Source organism: Suricata suricatta, chromosome 5, assembly GCF_006229205.1.
Source record: "Suricata suricatta isolate VVHF042 chromosome 5, meerkat_22Aug2017_6uvM2_HiC, whole genome shotgun sequence".
Taxonomy (NCBI): domain Eukaryota; kingdom Metazoa; phylum Chordata; class Mammalia; order Carnivora; family Herpestidae; genus Suricata; species Suricata suricatta.
The window spans coordinates 55,432,551-55,453,947 of record NC_043704.1 but is presented as its reverse complement, the minus strand read 5'-3'; the positions used below and the strand labels follow the sequence as shown (position 1 = coordinate 55,453,947).

The 21,397-nt window shown below is 41.9% G+C and overlaps 1 protein-coding gene across 1 annotated transcript in view; it reads left to right on the top strand.

Moving 5' to 3' along the window:
* Positions 1-21,397, top strand: part of MYH15 (myosin heavy chain 15) — a 148,023-nt gene that overhangs the window by 88,234 nt on the left and 38,392 nt on the right. The window contains exons 29-34 of the mRNA XM_029939249.1: positions 1,234-1,360; positions 5,969-6,087; positions 8,878-9,074; positions 12,564-12,913; positions 15,547-15,671; positions 18,496-18,611. Coding sequence (XP_029795109.1) covers positions 1,234-1,360; positions 5,969-6,087; positions 8,878-9,074; positions 12,564-12,913; positions 15,547-15,671; positions 18,496-18,611 — 1,034 coding nt within the window. The remainder of the gene's footprint in view (positions 1-1,233; positions 1,361-5,968; positions 6,088-8,877; positions 9,075-12,563; positions 12,914-15,546; positions 15,672-18,495; positions 18,612-21,397) is intronic.

Genomic DNA, 21,397 nt, shown 5'->3' with positions numbered 1-21,397 from the left:
CTCCAAGGTTTTTGCAGTTTCAGGAGTTTCCCAGAAGACTAAACCTGGCATCTTAACACATGTTTCTGGTTCTGGGCCATTGCTACATCATACAAATTAAGTTAGCATTCATACTATAGGCTTACCACCAGATTTCACAAATATCACCATTTTCTTGGAATGCCATTGGTGTGATCCCTTCTTTGTTGTCTTAATTATTCCTTTTCTATGGACCTCGTTGTAAAAGCAAAGCTCTTCTGGAACTGTTGTATTGAATAAGAAGATTTAATACATGTAAACAGCAAGACTCAAAAACAGCTACCAATAGAACTATGGGTCTATAGAGCCACCAGTGTCCTTTCTGACCATATTAATAGCAAGGATGCAAATTACAGCTAGGTAAAGGGGACACAAGCATTATACGTCTGGCAGTTCTTGGTCCTGTTTTAGAACCTTGAGTCTCAAAGTCCTACCATTACAGTTCAGAGTGTGGCAAAAATCTAATGGTTAGGTTGGTTACTTAAATAGGTGGAAGTTCAAAGGCCAAAGGGCATATCCTTTTCTCCAAGCACAAGGTAACCATTCTGAGAAGCTGGAGTTTAGAATTGAAGTGTTAACCCAATAGAGTTATGTTGAGCCTATAGCCTTAGTGATCTGGAGGGTGCAGTTGCTTTGACAGTTCAAATTTCCATTAAGTCATTGCAGCTCAGATCTACCTACTTTCTCCTCTACTGCTTGGTCAGCCCTTTGGATTTCCTTCCTCTTTCCCCTGTTTCTTCCCTCTCCTCTGATGTCCCCAATTGTTTATTGAATTTCTTGACATGTGCTAGATACTATTCTAGGCACTAGGGGGCTATCTGTGATCCAACAGAACATCTAGTTTCATGAAACCTAGTGGGAGAGAAAGATAGTTAAATATATAATTTAGTGTCAGGAAGTGGTTATGTACTTCATCAGTGTTTGGTATGCTTCCTTCTTCAAAACAGCAAAGAATTCCAGAGTGGGTCCCAATACTCAGGGAGCTGGGTTTCTCCCTGATACTTAGAGCCTCATAACTTCGGGCCCCTTAAAGGCCCAGACCTTGAGTTTACTGTGTGTGACAAAATTAGAAGCTACATTTTCCCAAATGTTAGCTGAGGTCTTCAGAGCATAAGAGAACACAAGGATCCCAGGATCTGAGCTCTCCCTTTCTTATGCAACTAATTCAGCAGGATCCCCACGAGCCATATCCAACTCTTCATTCTCAACCCCTAGGCTAACTCTGAGAAGCTCTGTAGCCTGTATGAAGAGCGCTTGAATGAAGCAAATGTGAAACTAGATGAAATGAATCAGTTGGCAAACGACCTAAAAACACAGAAGACAAAGCTACAGAGTGAGAATGGTAAGTAAATGTGCGGCTTCATCTGTGAGCCAGCCTCAGTCCCAGCAGCCTGGTGGAGGGACTCCTGAGATGATGAATCAGTCACTGAAACTGAGTGAGCATTTAAAGATTCTAGGGGAGGAATGCAGCCTCTGGGTTAACCTTGTCCACAGATATGTTCTTGTCTGGTAAAGGTTACTTACGTGCTGCCTTGGGAGGCTCACCCCCGCCCCCGCCCCGCCCCAGGCTCTCCTCTGGAAGGAGAAAAGCAATATGCAGTTGGATCAAGCAGCTCTCAAGATCCAAAGATGGCAGAGGCTGTCCACACAGCCTGTAAGGCATGACTTTTTATAGTGTCAACCTCACTGAAACAGGCATTGTTTTCTAATTTTCGATAATAAACCACCTTTTTTTTAAATGTACTTATTAAAGCCATAGTCTATGAAATAGCCTACAAAGGCCACATAATTGGGCCCCTCATCATCTCTCTAACCTCTTCTACGACTTTCCCCTTGTCTCATTCTGCCTTGGTTGAGTTTTCGACACACCAGGCACACTGGTATCGTTGGGTCTTGCCCTAGCTTTTCCCTCTGCCCAGAATACTCTGTTAATTCTTCAGAGACTTGAAGATGAGGGTTAATCAAGCACATATCCGGGGGACGTCAGGATAGGCCTTGTTGAGAAGGCGACGTTTGAGTGCTCTCAACCATTCTCTGTGCTTCTTTCTTAGAGTATTTAATACCTTCAAACAAATGACATACTTGACATGATAAATGTGCTTATTTGCCTGTCTCTGTCTGTGAGAATGTAAGCTTCATGTAAGCTTTGTTTTATTCACTGATGTATGTCAGTCATCTAGAATAATGCCTGCCACTTATTGGCGCTGCACAAACATTTGATAAATAAAAAGTAGAACAATGTCCCAGGATTTACTCTGTACTTTCAACTACCATTGATAGGTTTTTGTGTGTTTCATGGGTTTTTTCCCCCAATCTTTTACATTGTGGCAATTTATTTGTTTTCTTTTTTCTTTATTCAATTTGTCCAAGGGTTTTTTTTTCCTCTTTCATACTTAGTCATTTATAATGGCTGCTTCTAACCCATCAAGTAGAGGCACTATAGTTTACTTAACCTTGCCTTGTAACTTGACTTGTTTCTCTGCTGTGAACAGCATGTGACTAGCTGTTTCTCTGTAATTAGAATTATTTTTAGGAATATATTTCCAGAGTTCACATTCCTAGGTCAATGAAAACAAACAATATTCTTTGCCCAGAGGCACACACTTGACAAAAAGAATAAAGACCATTTGGACTGCATCACAGCCTTCTGTTAGTGGATACCTGTTTCTAGATGGTAAGTCTAGTACTAAAGCTACATTATGGTTCTAGCAGGGACACTGACTAGGACTCTTACTGTGGGGCAGGGTGTATGACAGCCTTGTATTAAAATCCCCAAGTTGCTCCCTGCCCTTTAGGACATAGTCTGTGGACTCCATGGTCCAGCAGCAAGACGGAAGAATACCTATATGTCTGGCTGTAAAAGATGTGCTGTATAAAGTTGTGATAGGCACTGCCTACCTCCCCCTAGGTTATTGGCATTAATTTTCTACTCACTTTTTTGATGAGGAAATTAGTGGGTGAGTGAGTGGAGTGAAAGTGGGTGTGAAGCAATAAATCTGCTCAGGATGAAGGACCTTTTTTTCCTTCCTTTAATTCTTATTTTCACCTTTTGGCTTTGTGTGAATTAAATTTTAAATACATGCCTATCCAAACTTCCCTTCTCCTCACTGAGTCTATGCTCCAGACTTTTTGTTGCTTTTTTACCCACTAGTCTCATGCCCTTCCCTGGCAACATATCACACTCCACTTTTAAAGCCAACCGTATGAAGTGGGCACTTGTTCGATAAGATATGTGATATGTTAGTCTCAACCCCCTAGTGGATCAACATTTCTTCAGGCTCCTTTTCAATATGATGTTGTCACCCTTTATGGTTTGGTCCACAGAACACCAGAAATCATCAAGACCCGTGTAGGGGGTTTATGAGGTTAAAATGATTGCTTTTTTAGTTCTTTTGCAATTTATATTGATGCTGCAAAAGCAGTGACAATTAAAACTACTGGAGCCTCATCGAGGCACGCATCAAGACAGTGGCACCACGCTGTACTATTAATCATTATATTCACTGGCACATACAGTTTTTAAGGGTGGGGAGTCAATTTTAGGTAAGAATGTCCTTAATAAGGCAGTAAAAATTAATCTTATCACATCTTGACCCCAAGTGTATATCTTTTTAATATTCTCTCTGACAAAAGAGAAATATGCTTAACGTACTTCATGTTTTTTTCTTTTAAGAAGTATAAAAATTTTAATTTCAGTACAGTTAACATAGCATTATATCAGTTTCAGGTGTATAATATAGTGATTGAACAATTCTATACTTTTCTCAGTGCTCATCATGATAAGTGTACTCAATTCCCTTCACCTATTTCACCCATCACCGCCCTACCCCCTGAAGCATACTGTGTGATTAAGTTCTGGGTTGAGCTAGCAGGTGTTTTTAGGGAGTATCTTATTTACTTGAAAGGACAATTAACAAAGTATATTCTGACTTTGATATCTGGCAGATATTTTCTCAAATATGAACAAAGTGAACCTGTTGTTTCAAAGAAAACAACTGATATTATCTGTTGCCAATAGTAAGTTGGAGCTTTTAGGGAGAAATCAGATTTTGACAACCTGTATATGCCATCATGAGCTCCATGCTCTCAATTCTTAAAGACTTTTCTGGTGATATCCCTAGTGATGTTAACAAACATGCTTTTTTAACCTATTATATTATGGAATGTGTCAACATTTTGGAAGATCTGCATAATTCAGTGAACACATATTTTTCAAATCACCACTGTGTGATGTTATGCAATCATGTGTGGGTGAAAGATCCATTCAAAGTTTAAGATAGACTCATAAGGTTTAATGTAACAAAGTAACATGTTGCAACAAATCCATGAAAAATTTTCTATTTGTTGAGTTTTGGTGTAGTATCAAATAACGGTCACAATTATCTGAAAAGGCTATGAAAAGCAATGTTTTAAATGAAAAGACTATAAAAATACATCTCCCTTTTCCAGGCTAGATTTTCTTCACACACTTTAATAAAACAAGTGTATTACAATAGATTGACTTCAGAGGCAAATATGAAAATCTAGCTTTTATTAAGCCAGAGATTTTTAAAAATGTAAAATAATGTCATTTTTCTCACTACCCTTTTTTTTTTTGGAAAACATTTTTTTTCTTTAAAAAATTGTTAGGGCACCTGGGTGACTCAGTAGGTTGAGCATTTGACTTCGGCTCAGGTCATGATCTCACCACTCATGGGTTCAAGCCCCACTTCGGGTGCTATTCTTACAGCTCAGAGTCTGAAACCTGCTTCAGATTCTGTGTCTCCCTCTCTCTTTGCTACCCCCCCACTCACACTTTCTCTAAAAAATGAATAAATATTTTTAAAAAGTTAGAAAAAAAGTGTTTCTATTAACATGTTAACATATCACTAAGATTTTTATTATTTGAAAATGAATTCATACAACATATTCCTTTTAATTTCAAATATACTATCTATTAAAAATAAAATCCATGTAAGCAAAATCTCTTTGGTGTCCTTAATAAATTCCAAGCATATAGAATGTTCCTGAGATCAGAAAGTTTGAGAACTGCTGCTTTAGCCTAAACAGATGCTTTCTTAGGAAGCTGAGAGTTTTAGAACTTGTTTATAGGAAGAGATATGGGGGTCATAAATATTTGGGGATTTTAGTGTTGCACTAATTACACTATGGAAACAACTGCCTCTGCCCAGGATTGGCTCAGCATTTGGTACTGTTGCCAATAACCAAGACATTTCTGTCCTATCATCAGTCTACCTATCAGAGAGGGTAGACTATAGTGTAATGGAATCCCCTCACCCACTCCGTGGTCATATCCTGCACTATTTAATGACTATTTCTAATATTACTTAGCAATTAGTCTACAAAACACATTCACACTCATTTAATTTCCATTAACAATTTTTTTTTGTTGTCCTCACTTTAGAAGTGAGGCAAAGAAGTTATAATTATCTAGAAACGATATAGCCAGAAATTGGTAGTGCCACACGAAATAAACAAGGGAGCATAACATAAAAGAATGTGTTCTTCAGGGTTAAAAACTTAATTTGAATCTACCTCCACCAACTGCTGGCTGTGCATGTTTGTGTCTCCATCATATTTAAGTAAGTCTCCCTGGTTTCCTTTTTGTAATGTGGGTAATATAATACTAACATAATCAAGGAGTTATGAGAATGTAACCAGGCAGTAGTACCTACTGTACGGAAGATTCTCAATATATGGTAGCTCATGTTACCTGCTATTGACTCAAACTCATGGCTAAACATCAGTTCTTTATCAGGGCTCCTTTGTGAGTCCTGGAATGGAACATTGCTATGGTACTGCTGACAACTGAACTCTCAGACCCTTTCTAAGTATTATAAATATGTGGTAGGAGTCACTGTGGTTGCCCTTCAAGTGAACAAGGTACGTGAGGAGGGAGTGGATCAGGAGGAAGGCTCTGATGGACTCACTTTGTGTAATCTCTCTACAGGAGAGTTCCTCAGGAGGCTAGAAGAAAAGGAGGCTCTGATAAACCAACTTTTCAGGGAGAAGAGCAGCCTCACTCAACAGATAGAAGAACTAAAAGGACGACTGGAAGAGGAGTCCAAAGTAATGCATCTATTATTTCTCACCAGTAGCCTGACCATATGTGTAAAAAATACTACTTCTTGATGGGGCAGCCTCAATATCTTCTCATATAAAAGGGGAAAGGGAAGTGCCTCAAAAGCTTTGGGAAAAAGAACACGGTGGACCTTGAATGTTCTGGGAAAGGACCTTGGTCACTAAAGCATCTTCCTCAGTGATTCAAATTGCTTGTCTAGTTTGTCAGATTTAAAGCAAGCAGACTGCGTATTTCCATTTTACATTATTACTTAAACAGTAAGTCAGCAAGGCTCTTTATGGATCTTTGATTCTGAATTGTGCCAAGAGGTGGAATTAAATAAATTAACAGAATGAAATAAATGGGGTGGGTTAAGTTCAATATTACTTTTAAGTTGTCAATAAATTGTACATATTGGTAATTTCTTCCCAAGAGGGCATATAATGTCGTTAGCAGGTGACCCCAGTGAAAGCGGCTCTTTAAGGGGAAAGCATGGTGACTAACATGAGAAGAAATTCTTTGAGCTCTGGTTGTTTCAAGTTAATTCTTCATTCATATTCAAGGCACCTTATTGCTAATACCCCAAAGTGCCTCACTTATTTGTAATCTCACTGCAAAGGCATCTACTCTGAGGTGAAGGTCATTGAGACTATAAACTTCTGTTCTCAAATATTTTATTTCCTCCACTCTCCTTATTTTCTATATTATATATACATTTTTTTAATGTTTATTTATTTTGAGAGAAAGAGGGAGCTCATGCACTCACGCAAGCAAGTGGGGGGGGGGGCAGATAGGGAGAGAGAATCCTGAGCAGGCTCTGTGTCATCAGTGCAGAGCCTGACACAGGGCTCCAATTCACAAACCGTGGGATCATGATCTGAACCAAACTCAAGAGTTGGCTACTTAACCTACTGAGCCACTCAGGAGCCCTAATACTATATGCACATTTTTAAGTGGCTACCATGGTTTGTACATTCTGCTAGATACTTCTCTTACGGTATTTCAATCTTCATATAAGCCCTATGAAGCCAGTAGAATTAGATCTTTTTACATGAAGAAACCAAGGTTCTGAGAAGAAAAATAACATGGCCAAGGTCATACAGCGAGTAATAGAGAGTCAAGGAATTGATGCAGGTAGTGAGTGATTTAGTTTATATTTTAGAGGATCCCTCTGGCTGACTTCCCAGTGGCCTCGAGCCGGCCCATGAGACCCCTCTGCGTTGGTTCCAGCTTCCTTCCGTGACCTCACATCACACCTCTGCTTCCCTCACTTCCTCCCCTCCAGTCACCCAGGCTGCCTCTCTGCCTCTTAAGCAAGCCACCATTATTCCTTCCCCCAGACTTTCTTAGCTGCTCTTTCCACTGCTTCAGGCCCATCCTCAAGGGCTTTGGGCAGTGACGGGAAGGAGCCAAACATTCTGCATTGTGTCACTCCATTTTCGTTTCTTTCTGCTGTCAGCATTTAAAAAAAAATTAATTTGCTTATATGTTTGTTTTGTGTATCCACTCACTCCTTTATGGTGCCATAGGGCAAAGACTTTGTCTGCGTCTCACTCACTTCTGTAAACATGAATACCTTGAACAAGTGCTCAATAAATATATAAGAGGTAGGCAATTTAAAGCCAATTTTATTGGATTTCAAAACCTGCGTCCTTCTCAGGGTCAATGTGTACTGTTGCTCCTCTTTCCCTGCCCAAGCGTGTCTGGCTGAGGCTGCCTTTAACTAAGCCTTGTGCTCTCAGAGCTGCAACCACCTGAGAAGATGCTTTTTTTCTAATGTGCAGAAAAGACCCATGAGGACTGGCAGAGACTCTGCTAGACTAGGTTCTTTCCACTAGACTAGATTATCTCTTGTGAATAGGCTAACCAGACCACCATATAAGTGACAGGAATTTTCACTGAATTGAGCTCTGCTGTCCCAAAAGTATGGTAGCCTCTACAGATGGCTATCTAAATTAAAATTTATGTTAATAAAAACTAAAATTCAGTTTTGACCATACATGGTACTAAGCATATTTTGAGTGTTTAATAGCCACCTGTGGCTATGGTTACCATATTGGATGGTACAGATATAAAATTTTTTCATCACTATAGAAAGTTCTATTGCAGGGGCACCTGGGTGGCTCAGTGGATTGAATGTCTGACTCTTGATTTTGGCTTAGGTGATTCCAGGGTTGTGGGATCGAGACCCATATTGAGCTCCATGGAGCCTGCATGAGATTCTCTCTCTCTATTTGTCTCCCTCTCTCCTCCACTCACTCTATTTCTATCTAAAATTTTTTAAAAAGCTATATTAGATAGTGCTGTTTTAGAATGGTGAGATGGTTTTCAGAGATCTACATGTGAAATAAAAGATTTTGTTTTTTCATTAGTGAATGAAAAGCTGGACCAAATCTCAGGGATCCTTTTTAGTCCAAATAACACCTGAACCTTATATAGTGCTAAATATAAATCTTACTGCCTGAATGGTGGGAATGTTCTTGCTACCTCTGCATCCTCCACTATTTCCAGAACTCCAGGGCTTCCTATTCCCGAAGCCCACATAGTCAGGCAGGCATTTCCCTAAATAGAACTCTCTTCCCTGTTATACCGGCAGCAATTAGATACTCTATCTTTTCTTGTCCCCAATTCTTTCCCTGGTATTATCTTACTAGGTTCAGGTTCAGCTTGCATTTGTGACAGGTTGTTATTAACCTTCTCTAAAAAAATTTTTAAATGATGTCACCTCCAAGCGTCTCGTTGTTAATAGTAGTGATGCCTTTTTTTTTTTTTTTTAAACATGTGCTGTGTCTGTTAAGTCACAGAGTGCTCTGGCCCAGGCCCTGCAGTCGGCCAAGCGTGACTGTGACCTTCTCCGAGAGCAATATGAGGAAGACCAAGAGGCCAAGGCTGAGCTGCTTCGGGCTCTATCCAAAGGCAAAGCTGAAATGGTGCAGTGGAGGAGGAAGTATGCAGAGGACACCACTCAGAGAACAGAAGACTTGGAGGATGCCAAGTGAGTAGGGCCAGGTACACTGAACCTGGAGGCAGTTACACAGCGGGGGATGAGGGCAATGGCTGTGTCTTAAAGGCCTCATGTATACACTTAGCAACTCCTTACCAAGTGTGTGAATAAGCCCGAGACTAAAGCTGAAACAGCCACTGCTGGCAAGGAACACGTGTCCAGTGAGGCTACACACTAACAATTATAATACAAAGTAAGAAAGACTATAAAGAGGTCCTGGTGAAAGAAAGAAAGGAGGCTCTTGCTAGGGCACAAGGCAAGTCTTCATAGAAAATGCGACTTTGAGCTGTGGTTTGAAAATGGGCTAGCACTTAAAAATCCTAGACTTCATCTGGAACATCAAAATAATTGAGTCTGTATGTGTGTACACGTCTCCATACATTAAAGTCATTATGTCTCTGGTCTACAACCTGAAGACTACAAAGCGGTCTGTGAAGCTGGACAGGGATGGCTGGAAACATATCAGGATCTGTCATCATGCCTTAAGGGACAGACGTTTCTTTGAAAAGAAATCACCCTCAGACCACCTCTGAGGTTAGAATGTCAGTTTTATAGCCAACACTACATAAAGATGTTAGAAGTCCTTCTCGGGAACTGTAGGAGCTTGGGGCCCAGATGAATCAAGACTTGGTACTGGGGTGTAGAACTGAAACATTTTGCTCAGAGGTCAAAGAACTGTGTAAATTTGCGAGAAAGTGTCAAACCAACCCCAGCTTTATAGTCATTAAAGTTTTACTCAAAAGAATGTGTCCCTGGCTGGATAGCTTAGCAAAAGCTCAGAGCAGATCAATATAGCTCTCTTTAGTTTCACCAAAAATATTGTTTTTCAGTTCTTCACCCAAATATTTGAGAGACATGGCTGGGCACTTGCTTAACAGTCTCTGTGTCCTGTCCCAAAAGGGGTACCAAGTAATCTGTCTCTGAAGCCACAAAAGGGCTTTGGGATGACAGATACTAAAAATATCTGCAGTACATGTTTGAAAAACTCTGGACCACAGAAAAGTGGGGCTTTGAACTGAAATGGCTCCTCATATCTGAAATATGGCATTTGCTTCTAAAGTAAGATATTTTTCTTCTGTGATGGAAAATTTCTGGTGCAAAGGCCTACCAGTCCCTGTGTTTGAAGATTTCTGTGGGAGGGGCAGAAAAGAGGGAAAGTACATAGACCACTTACAACTGCGGGATTTTGTTGAGCTAACAAATTGTTTTCCTGTAACACATGACAACTCACGAGAAATTCCGGACAACGTGGTAGTATCCAAATATCTCTTCTGCTTTAAACTTAGTTGAATATCAAATAAATAAAACTTTGTCTATATTATGCTTTCCTTCTAAGTCACCCCAGGGAGGCAGAGCTACAAAAAAAAAAAAAAAAAAAAAAAAAAAAAAAAGCCCTCTAGCATTCTTTTTTTTTTTTTTTTTAATTGGCAAGTTCAGGGTCTGCCTGCTCTGATTTCCAAGCTTGCTTTCACAGCATGAGTGTGTCTAGCTGAAATAAGCTCACCTGAGACCCAGCTGACTGCTTCCAAATTCCACATTCCCTAAGGACGGGGATTTGGTTTCTTAATGTTCCACCTCTCCTTGCAGATTCTACTGCTACATACTAAGTAAGAACTTCCGGTTGGCAAGTTGAAGCACAAAAGGTAGTTGGTATGAAATGTAGACAATGTTATCAGTGAAACGAGGGTGACCAACTTGTCCATTGTGTCCAATGGACTTGTGGGCTTGCTTGCTTTTAGTGCCGATAGCCCCGATGTCCTGGTAAAACCCCTCAGTATAGTTGGGGCACCGAAGCAAAATCCCTATTTTCTGGTACCGATTGGGTACTTCTAAAGTCGTTAAAATACATGTAATTATTTTACAAGATTGCTGTTTTAGATGGGCTAAGGCCTCAGAATCTCCTTTTTTCTCCAGCTTTATTGAGATGTAATTGACATTCATGTATCCATATTGACATTGAAATGCTGGTACCAAGTCTAGATTCATGTAGGCCCCAAATTCCTGTATTCTATTGAATATGTTTAATGTATACAATGTGATGATTTGATATGTGTACATATTGCAAAGTCTTTCCCACAATGTGGTTAATTAACATACCCTCTGCCCTCTGTAATTAGCATTTGTTGTCATTATGGTGAGACCATTAAAGCCCTACTCTCACAGTAACTGTCAAGTATATAAGTCAGAATTGTTAACTATGATCACCATGGCATACATTAGAATCTCCTCTTAATATTTAAGAAAAATGAAGCAAAGATGCTGAGCACAGATTGGGTTTTGAAGGCTTCCAACAAAAAGGGGCCGTAGAATCACATTGCTCGAATGGGCTAGTTGTGTGGCACATGTTCATTCCGGAGGGTCTTTGCTGTTAAATAACAGTAGATCAGAAAGAGCTTTGGTACACACAGTACCTTTCATCTAAGTGTAATGAATGGGTAAGAATGGGGCTGCTAGCGTCCCTGCGGGAGATGTGAACAAGAGAACACATTTCATCCATTAGAAAGTCTCAGAGCGCTGCATTGTGGGGGTGGCAGAGGAAGCACTTTAATAAGCCACTCCATCTCAAAGGATGCTGGAGGGACAACAGGGGGGCGAGTCCCCTCTGAGAGCAGTGGGACCTGTTAAGTGAGCATAACAATGGCATGGATTTGAGTATATGAATTTGAGAAGAGGACCTGGGATGGAGAAGAAATTCAGAGAAAATTCAGAATTTGGGCCTGTTTAGGAGCCACATGATAAGAGGGAGAGCGAATGAGCAGGAAAGAACCAAAGAATGTTCCTTGGAAGCAATGTAGCAAGGAGATCTTTAACGATTATATGTACCTAAGAACTTTTTTTAAAAAACATTTATTTATTTATTTATTTAGAGAGAGAGAAAGAGAGCAGGGGAGGGAGGGGGAGAGAGAGAGAGAAAGAGAGAGAGAGAGAGAGAGAGAGAATCCCAACCAAGCAGGCTCTGTATTAGCACAGAGCCTGACTCAGGGCTCGAACTCAGAATTGTGAGATCATGACCTGAGCTGAAATCAAGAGTCGGATGCTTAACTGACTAAGCCACCCAGGCACCCCAATGTGCCTAAGAACTTTTAACAACTGCTTACTTTTGGTGGGGCGTTCAATACAATCTTCTTCTTCCCATTTCTTCAGTCATCAACAAAGTCTGTATTGCTTATAGGAGGTTCAGGGTAAGCAAACACTTATAGGATTCAGAGATCCTGAGTTCTAAGACCAGGTTGGCAAAGCGTAGGGGAAAATATAGCACACATGGACACAGGGGCCAGAGGATGATGGCCAGTTGTTATCTGGGCCCTGTAGGCAGAAGGAGATCATTTTCAGGCAAGAGTCCTTTTGCTTGGTACCGTTAAGCCAACCTCAGTAGCCACCTGATTTTGCACCCACACACTGTTTTAATCCAGGACAAACTGGCTGAGCTCTTTGAGGGCTGAAGCGTCATCTGCCACTTGTTTGGGTCTCCCCTTCTAGGAAGAAGCTGGCAATTAGTTTGCAGGAGGCTGCTGAAGCCGTGGGAGTAGCCAATGCCAGAAATGCCTCCCTGGAGAGGACCAGGCACCAACTGCAGCTCGAGCTTGGGGACACCCTGTGGGACCTCGGGAAGGCCCGTTCCTCAGCAGCGATACTGGACCGGAGGCAGCAGCACTTGGACAAATGCTTTGATGACTGGAGGCAGAAGCAGGCAGAGTCACAGGCAGTGCTGGAGGCCTCTCAGGAGGAGGTGCGCGCCCTTAGCATGGAGCTCCTCAAACTCAGGCACGCCTTGGAGGAGAGCACTGTGAGCCAGGAGACGCTTCAGAGGGCGAACAGGAATCTCCAAGGTACTCAGCTGGGCTTGAGCCAGAGCAGGGCAAGGTGGTGTCGAGGCGCCCTGGCTTCCAGGGCAGGGCTGTCCTCCACAGGGAGCCCCTCGGCATTGTGGTCCCGCTCAGGTTTTCGCTTTTCCACTTTTAATACTATTTTTGGAAACCTTTTAAAAATTACAGTTGTTATTTTTATTAAATTCCAAAAATAAGACTATTTTCTTTTATTTTTTTAATGTTTATTTATTTTTGAGAGACAGAGTATGAGTCTGGGGAGGGGCAGAGAGAGAGGGAGACACAGAATCTGAAGCAGGCTCCAGGCTCTGAGCTGTCAGCACAGAGCCAGATGTGGGGCTGGAACCTATGAACTGCGAGATCATGACCTGAGCCGAAGTCAGAGGCTTAACCAACTGAGCCACCCAGGTGCCCTGAAAAAGGATTGCTTTCTGACCTGAGCCCTAGGTTCCCTCTGTCAAGAAAGCCACTATTAAGAATTTCTTTATCATTCATATCAGTTCTCTTTACCGAGATTTCCCATGCATATATTCATGCGAGTACTATTCAAATTACACAGTATTTGACACCTTTTCTCTTTTTTACATTTGTCAGTATATTTTCTAATTTAAAAAATATTTCTATAGGTACACTATGTGCCAGACTCTGTTGTGTATGTATCCATTCATTATTTAATTCTCAGTCCTTTATGTTAGCTTCTTTGTCTGTAAAATACAGATTATGTTAAATCATGTAAGATTAAGAACTGGTCCAAGTTCGCAGTTGATCAAAAGCAGATCTGAGATTTGGGCCCAGCCAGCCTGACTCCAGCATACGCCACCTTCCACGTGTCTTGTGATGCTCTTTGCATGTTTGTGCAAAGACCTGCTGCATGATTGCTAATAGTTCCATAGTGTTTTATAATAACAATGGTAAATGCTTATTTAATGAGACCTTGTTCAGTTTAGAAATGATTTTTCACAATTATAAGTAGTACTATAGTGTACGTGCTGCACATATATTTGTGGACATGTAATAATATTTCAGTAGGGGTAGATTCCTAGAAACAAAACGGCTGGGTTAAAGGAATGAACTTCTAAATTTTGAGATACTGCCAAGCAGCCTTTCAAAGTGACTGCCAACTTACACCAGCACCATCAGGGATGCGCATTAAAACCCTGAGATGCCCTGGGAGCAAGTTCATTACTATTGGAGGCATCGATGAATGTTGCCTCCCTGTTGGCCCACAGAGTCCATGATAAGGTCACTGCCGCAGCATGTGACAGGTGCTGGGACAGTGGTTAGAAACCTTTAGCAGGCATCCAGGCCACCTGGAGGGCTTGTTAAAATAGATGGCTGGGCCCTTCCCCCAGAGTTTCTGATTCACTGGGTCTAGGATGGGGTCTGAGAATCTGCATTTCTAACAAATTGCCGGTGAGGCCAGTGCTGCTGGTCTGGGGACCACACTTGCTTTGGGGTGGGGCTTGGGCAGAAGTCTTTTTCACAAGCTCACCAGGCGATTTGGAGGTATGGAGAACCACGGCCCTGAGTGCTCTTTTGGGATTTATTACATAAGAATTGCCATCTAAAGGACTTGGTTTTGTAGTTTTTCTTTTTTTTTTCTTTTTTTTCTAATTTGCTTTAAGGTTTTTTTTGTTTGTTTGGTTGGTTGGTTGTTTTCTTGAGAGAAAGAGAGATCAGAGAGGGTGGGAGGAAGGGCAGATAGTGAGGGAGACACAGAATCCAGATCATACTCCGGGCTCTGAGCTGTCAGCACAGAGTCTGACATGGGGCTCAAACCTACAAACTGTGCGATCATGACCTGAGCCAAGGTCCAGGTGCCCTAAGGCTTTGTAACTTTTCAAACCTCTTGTCACATCACGTCATCTCACATTGCATCACATCACACCCAGGGGTCTCAAAACCAGAGGAGAAGGCATGCTCTTGAGCTCCTTCTGCCACCTCAGGACTGTGGGAAATTCCCAGAGTACGTGGCCCTACTCCACACCTCTCAGTCACTGAAGGTTTCCTCCATGAAGAGGCAGAAATGACAGTAACAATACTGAATGGTAGAGGTTTTGTCACTTCTGGATGCCTTATTCTGTCAAGAGACTTGTGTTCATGAGAGACTAGCCACAAACCTTCAAGTGCTTGACCCCCTTTGAATTCTTCGGTCTATCTGGGCTCCTATGTCGACTTCTGGCAGGCAAGGACCCAGCTTATGCTTTAAGTTCCCATCCTGGTGTTGAATTGCAGTGGACAAAATGGCAGCCACTCGTGTCAAGAGCTGAGCACTTACCCTGGAAGTGTAAGGATTCAGGTCTGTGTCTTAGAGCACCACCAGGTGGAATCTGACATGGCTCTGACAAGAAGGACCACCATGTAAAGTTGTAGAGGTTGTTCATGGCACAGTTCTCTGAGAAGCACCATCCTCTCCAGTTGTAGTGGGCAACTTTCTGGCAGGTGGCAAAATACTGTATTGAAGAAGGAGTGACTTTGTCTAATTTAAACAAGGGTTCCATGTGGGCCGGTAGTGGCCTTGCCATCAAGCTTCCAAGGGTGGGACGACTACGGTCCCAGGGAAGCAGTCTGCTGTGCCATATATCATGGGTCTGAGACGGGTCCCGTTTGCTAACTTTGTTTTCTTCCCTCCCCAGAGGAGATTTCTAATCTGACAAATCAGGTGAGGGAAGGAAAGAAGAACTTGAGTGAAATGGAGAAGGTCAAGAAACGGATTGAACAAGAGAAGACTGAAGTCCAGGTGGCACTGGAAGAAGCAGAGGTATGACCTCCAGAGAGCAAAGATGGTTTTTGTCACTGTGACAAAGCAGGCGATCTGCTTTCTAGTAGTAATAGCAGCAGCAACAACAAAATGACACCTCTTCGAGTGTTAGCCACTATAGTGCTAGGGACCATGCCCAGTGCTGGATATGCATTATTTTATGCAATCACCCTAGCAAACTAGGTTTTACTCATGAAGAAATTGAGGCTCAGAGGGCAGGATAAGTAGTAGTAGATGTACATCTACCTGTTGCAATGAAAAGAGGGACCATGTCTCTCATTCATCAATTTATCCTCAGCACCTAGACCTTTACTATTCAAAATGTGGCCCAAGGGTCAGCTGCTTAGGGCTGCATTGCCCTGGAGCTTGTCAGGCGTTCAGACTCCCAGTTCTCTCCCCGGATCTGGTGAATCTGAATCTGCATTTTCACAAGATCCCGTAGCATTATTTACACGGACATTTGAGAAGCACTGGCCTGGAACATTGGACTGGTGTGTAGTAGAGGTTCAACAAATATCTGTTCAATGTCGAATGAATCAATATCCTCAGGCCTCCTCCTCTCTTTAAAAAGAGTCAGCCAAAACACCTTTTTCCCTAAAAACCTTTAGTTTTAAAAATGAAATGCAAAGTGATGTTCTCAAACATTTGCCCTGAAGGCTCATCTTTGTACAGATTGAGTGACAGGAGTGTTCTGAGTGCTCTGGGTTAAAAGTTCAAGAGCAGTCTCTGACTTTATCCCTCAGTGTGTGCCAGTGATGGAAAGAACCACTGAGAAGATTTTATGCCAAAGAGAATGACCTAAAAAGAATCATCCGTCATGGTCACTAAACAGTTAACGCGCCTTGCAAAGCCTCTTTTCTCATAGCTGAATTCCATCTTCTTGACCCTCCCGTAGACTAAGCAGCCAGTACTTAAAACACAGCCCCCACCACTCACCCTCCAACTGAGAAGATGGTTTTAAAAGGCAAAGCAGTCAGTTTTCAACAGAGCCTTTTGGAAGGTATGATAATGGAAAATTAGACCCCAAAGGACTATTCCATGCCAAGCAATGTCTGTTAAATATATCTTATCACTACATTTCTGTAAGAAACCAGCCAGACAGAAGATGTGCCCATACATATCCCCCACATCCAGAGTTGTCAAGTGGATGGCTTTTGACACAGCTCTTGCCTTTTTGTGAATAACTGTTTCCCTGAGGTCTTCTGCATTTCATATAGAATCCTCTTATTTGCTGGGGTGTGTCGTGTCACCTAACAAGGCTGGTTGGTGAACAAAGTTGGTGAACTTTGTTTCATTAACTTGTTCCCTTTGGTCCACTGGCCATCCTGGATAGGGACTTTGTAAAGAAGTAATTTTTATGGCAGAAATTTCAGGCACTATGACAAGCCAATGAGAGATATGATTGGGTGGGGGCAATTTTAGTCTGATATAACATACAGACTTTTTTGCGTATTGAAGCGCATCCTAGGTGAGAAGGCCATAGAAATCATACCACTGACCACCACTAGATGGCATTATATTCTATTTGCATTTTCTCCAGTTTTATCTTCCGCAGCATCCATGAATGCTTCATCAACTTGGACATGTATTTGTAAAATTGGGTTATTTGTTTTCCTGGGTGAGCCTTTATGAGAATCTTTATCAGATTATTTCTGAAGCCACAAAACTCAAATTATCCCAGGTCACCTTCTCCAAAGATTCACTTTCTCTGTAGATTCTAGAGGGTGAGAGGTGACAGTTTCCCCCTGAAGGAAGGGCCCCGTTTCGTTGCAGGAAATTGCTATCCAAGCCTTGGTTTTTGATTTATTTTCTCTTATATTGAAGGTAGTGTTGAGGGAACACCAGCAAGGCCTTAAGGCATATTAAAATTCCTAACATCTTTCTTCTTTTTATCTTGAAATTGCTACTCAGTTTCACTTTCTACTTTTGGTTGTATGTGGTAAGCATGTCTCAGAAGAGGCTGTAAAACTACTCCAGCCCTCAGGACTGTCTGCCACTTGTTAACTGACCCATAGATTGTTGTCACGCTTGGGCCCTTTATAAACATCTTCCTTGGTACCCTCCGAATGTTCTGTTTGTTTCTACTGCTATATAAATGGTGCCTTTGGAATAGGCATTAAAGGTTTAATCAAAGCTCTACTTTTAAACTTGAATCACCTTTATCACATCCCTGGTGGTAATTGCCTTGCCTATATTTAAATACTCAAAGGGGCCAGAGATTTCCCTAGCTGTCAAAGCAATCCGTTTGAAGTAGTATTAATAATTATGGCGGTGACGGCTCACACTGAGTGTTATGTGTCAGGTACTTCCTGAATTCCTTTATTGTTCTTCCTTTGACAATATTTGGACACTATCCTGTTTTTTGTTCTCTGACTGCTTTCACCTTTTTTTCTCTGTTCCTCCTTGATGTCCAGAATTAAATAAAAGATTCCAGGTAGGAGTTATCACTTTCCTTGTTCTAGTTTTGATCCTTTTATTGATTCATCCTGAGGATGAACTATATTAAGAAAGAGTAATGAATTTAAAAGTTTAAATATAGTCACAGACAAGATTGAATTTTTCTATTTAAAAAAAATGCTTTAGAATTCTAGTTCTTGAACTACAGCCAAGAGCCCTAAGAATGTCAAAGCTGTAAGTGACGTGACAAACAGAAGCAGTCACTTGTCTCTCTCATCCTGTTCCAATCTTCAGGGACCTGATTTGAACTTAGAGCCCTCCCAGCAACTCCAAAGAGAGCTGCAATAGTGACATACATTTTGAGAAAAAAAAAAGTTGATATCCATAAAGCAGACTTAACTCAGTACTTTTAATTTATGTGTTTCAGGGAGCTCTGGAACGTAATGAAAGCAAGATTCTTCGCTTCCAGCTTGAACTCTTGGAAGCTAAAGCAGAACTTGAAAGAAAGCTTTCAGAGAAAGATGAAGAAATAGAAAATTTTAGGTATCTGAGATTATTTTGATGAGCCACATTTGCATATCCCAGAGTCCTTGACTGAGCAGAACATGCTGTGTTTGGCTGCCTTTATGGCCTCTGCAGGAACATTCCCAAAGACACTTAGCCAGTCTAGCCCTATGCCAGATCTTTCTAGTAAGCTCACCACTATTAATATAAGGGAACACCTCTATGAAATTATTGTCTGTTTTCAGCATTTTCTCATGATTAAGCAGTTTCTGTTCTCATAGAGACTCATAAGAACATACCAGAAAAGCAACATTATATGTACAAGGGCTGTAATAAGTCTCTTTCTTGGGCATTTAAGAAGCTGACTGATAATACTGAAGAGTGGAGGAGAGGAACTAACTGTGGTGCTGTACATTAAAATTAGCATCAGATCAGAATGAAATTTTCACACACCCCCTGCCTGCACCTTTACCCATTTGTTTGGAGAGGGGCGGAAGCCAGGAGCTAAGCTGCTTATTGAATCCCTGTTGAAGAGGCTGAGTCTTAATGGTCAGGAAGCTGAATTAGACAGGACTCATGGGTCGCAGGCTCCTTTCTTAGCTTCATCATAACAAGCTGATGACTTTAGACATTCCACTTCTTAGTGTCTCAGTGAAGTGATGGGATAAAAGCAGCCCCATACATGTCACAGAAGGTGGTAAGAAAGATCAGGGAACTGATGTTGGCAAAGCACTTCACACTGTATAGATCAAAGGCACAATTATAAACACATGGAATTCACTGTGATTATATCATTTATCTGATCTGTTCCATTAAGTCAGTGCCATATGTCAGCGAGGAAAATCACTGGAGTCTGAGTTTCCACGGGCAACTTGCTTTCAACATGTTTGTTAAAATAATTTTTAAAAATTGTTAATATATTCAGTTGACTGGTTTCTTTCCCACAGCCCAAATTCAGACAAAACTCCCGTGGGGGTCATTTTTTTTTTTTTTTTAATGAGGACTCAAGCCAAATTTGGGCCTCTGTGTGCTTTGAGTTATCCTTGCTAGCTCTCACTCACGGACCCTTGCCTCTCTAGGACTGACTGTGAGGATGAATTCTGGTCTACTTAAGAGGCTCTGACTCAGTGTCTAAAAGAATTTTTTTTGATGAAGGGCAAAACATCAGGCCTTGATATTTGCCCTAGTTCCTTCCATGAGGAACAAAAATGATCGTTTCTTTGTGCAGTTAAAAAAAACAACCTCATTTCAGGTAACGTCAACCCTGCGCCTATTAATAGACCTAGCTTAGGGAAAAATGAATCCTCAGAGAGTCTGCCTCTCGTCAGGTACATCTGAATGTCTTAGAGCAGTTCACCAATTATAATAATCTTAGTGCAAAGGAAGCCGGAGATCCAAACAGCCAGGGCTGGGAGAAGAAAGAGCTGAACCACTAGGCTGGGGCTGTGGAGGGGCTGAAAAAAAAAGGGGCGGGCTGGAGGGTGGGGCGAGCTAGTCAGGAGTTTTAGTTAATGATCCATAATAACTATAATAGGTACATCCGGAAAGGAGAGATGAGCATATCTTACAAAATATCACAAGTGCCCTCGCAGACCCTTTCTGTGCCGGTGCAGATTGCATCAGAAGCCTTGGTTTAACCTGACTCTTTGGTCTGACTTCAGCGGCTGGGAGAGGAAGGGGCCCTCAGGAATCTGCACGAACGGCAGGGAGAAGTACTAGCAGAGCAGAGGATTCTGAGCGATCAAGTGAAGCCAGGTAAATTCTAGAAGTCGAGGAAAATATGGCCTGAAGGTGAGATGAGGTTCTAGGTCCTGTGTCTGCGTAAACCTTGGGAAAGGCCACAGAAACTGAAGGAGGCTGTGAGGAAGGGACCAGAGAAGCCAAAGAGACTCCAAGGCGGAGACAGAAGCCCTGAGGTGCTGTGTTGCAGCTGGGTGATTCATTCAACTCCTCCTCCACTCTGGGGAGGCCGCATCCCCGTGAGCCCCAGGCCCGGTGGTGAAAAGTATGAGCATCTGGGAGATATGTATCATATGTTTCTCTTGTTAAATACATATTTGAGCACTTCGTGTTGGCAAGATGCTGGGCCTGCTATTCTTGTCGGGGCTTCCTGAACTTCTATGGATTGATGGGGCTTTCTTTCTTTAAAAAACATTTTTTTCCTACTGTGTTCTAATTGACATGGGTGGAGGTAGGGAGGTGAGAAAGCAGTCACTAATGGAGGGAGGGGAGGAGGTGGGGTGTCTGGCTTTGGGCCTCTCCATCCTGGATACAGAAAAGGAGGCATAATGGCAGCTACCATGAAGGCCCCTGGTAGCCCTAACTGTCACCTGGGTCCAGACTCAGAACTGGGTTGAAAATAAGTTGTCCATCTGGGTCTGAATTTTCAGTGGCCACAGATGTCATCCCTCCTCCAACTCAGAGTGTTCAGGGAAATGCTGAAGTGTGGGAGTGTCTCCTCACCGGCCTGGGGCCAGGACGGACCTGGCCTGTATTCTCTCAGACACAGCCAGGGAGGTGCCGCTGAATTCTCGCCAATAAGGGACTAAGTCCTGACTCTGTCAAAGCACATTAGCTTGCTTTGGTTTGATCGCCTATGGAAGGGTTGAACAAACTTTCTGTAGAGGATCAGATAGCATGGGGAAGAAAACAATTCTCCTTACCCTCTTTGGGTCTCTAGCTGATCCTAAGAATTAAACTGACTTAAGACAGTTTAACAGGAGAAAAGTCTACACATTTTATTGAATTTTTACATCTACATGGGAGTCTTCACAAAAGAATGAAGACCTGGGGACGCAACCACAGCAGGAAGTTTTATCCCTTTT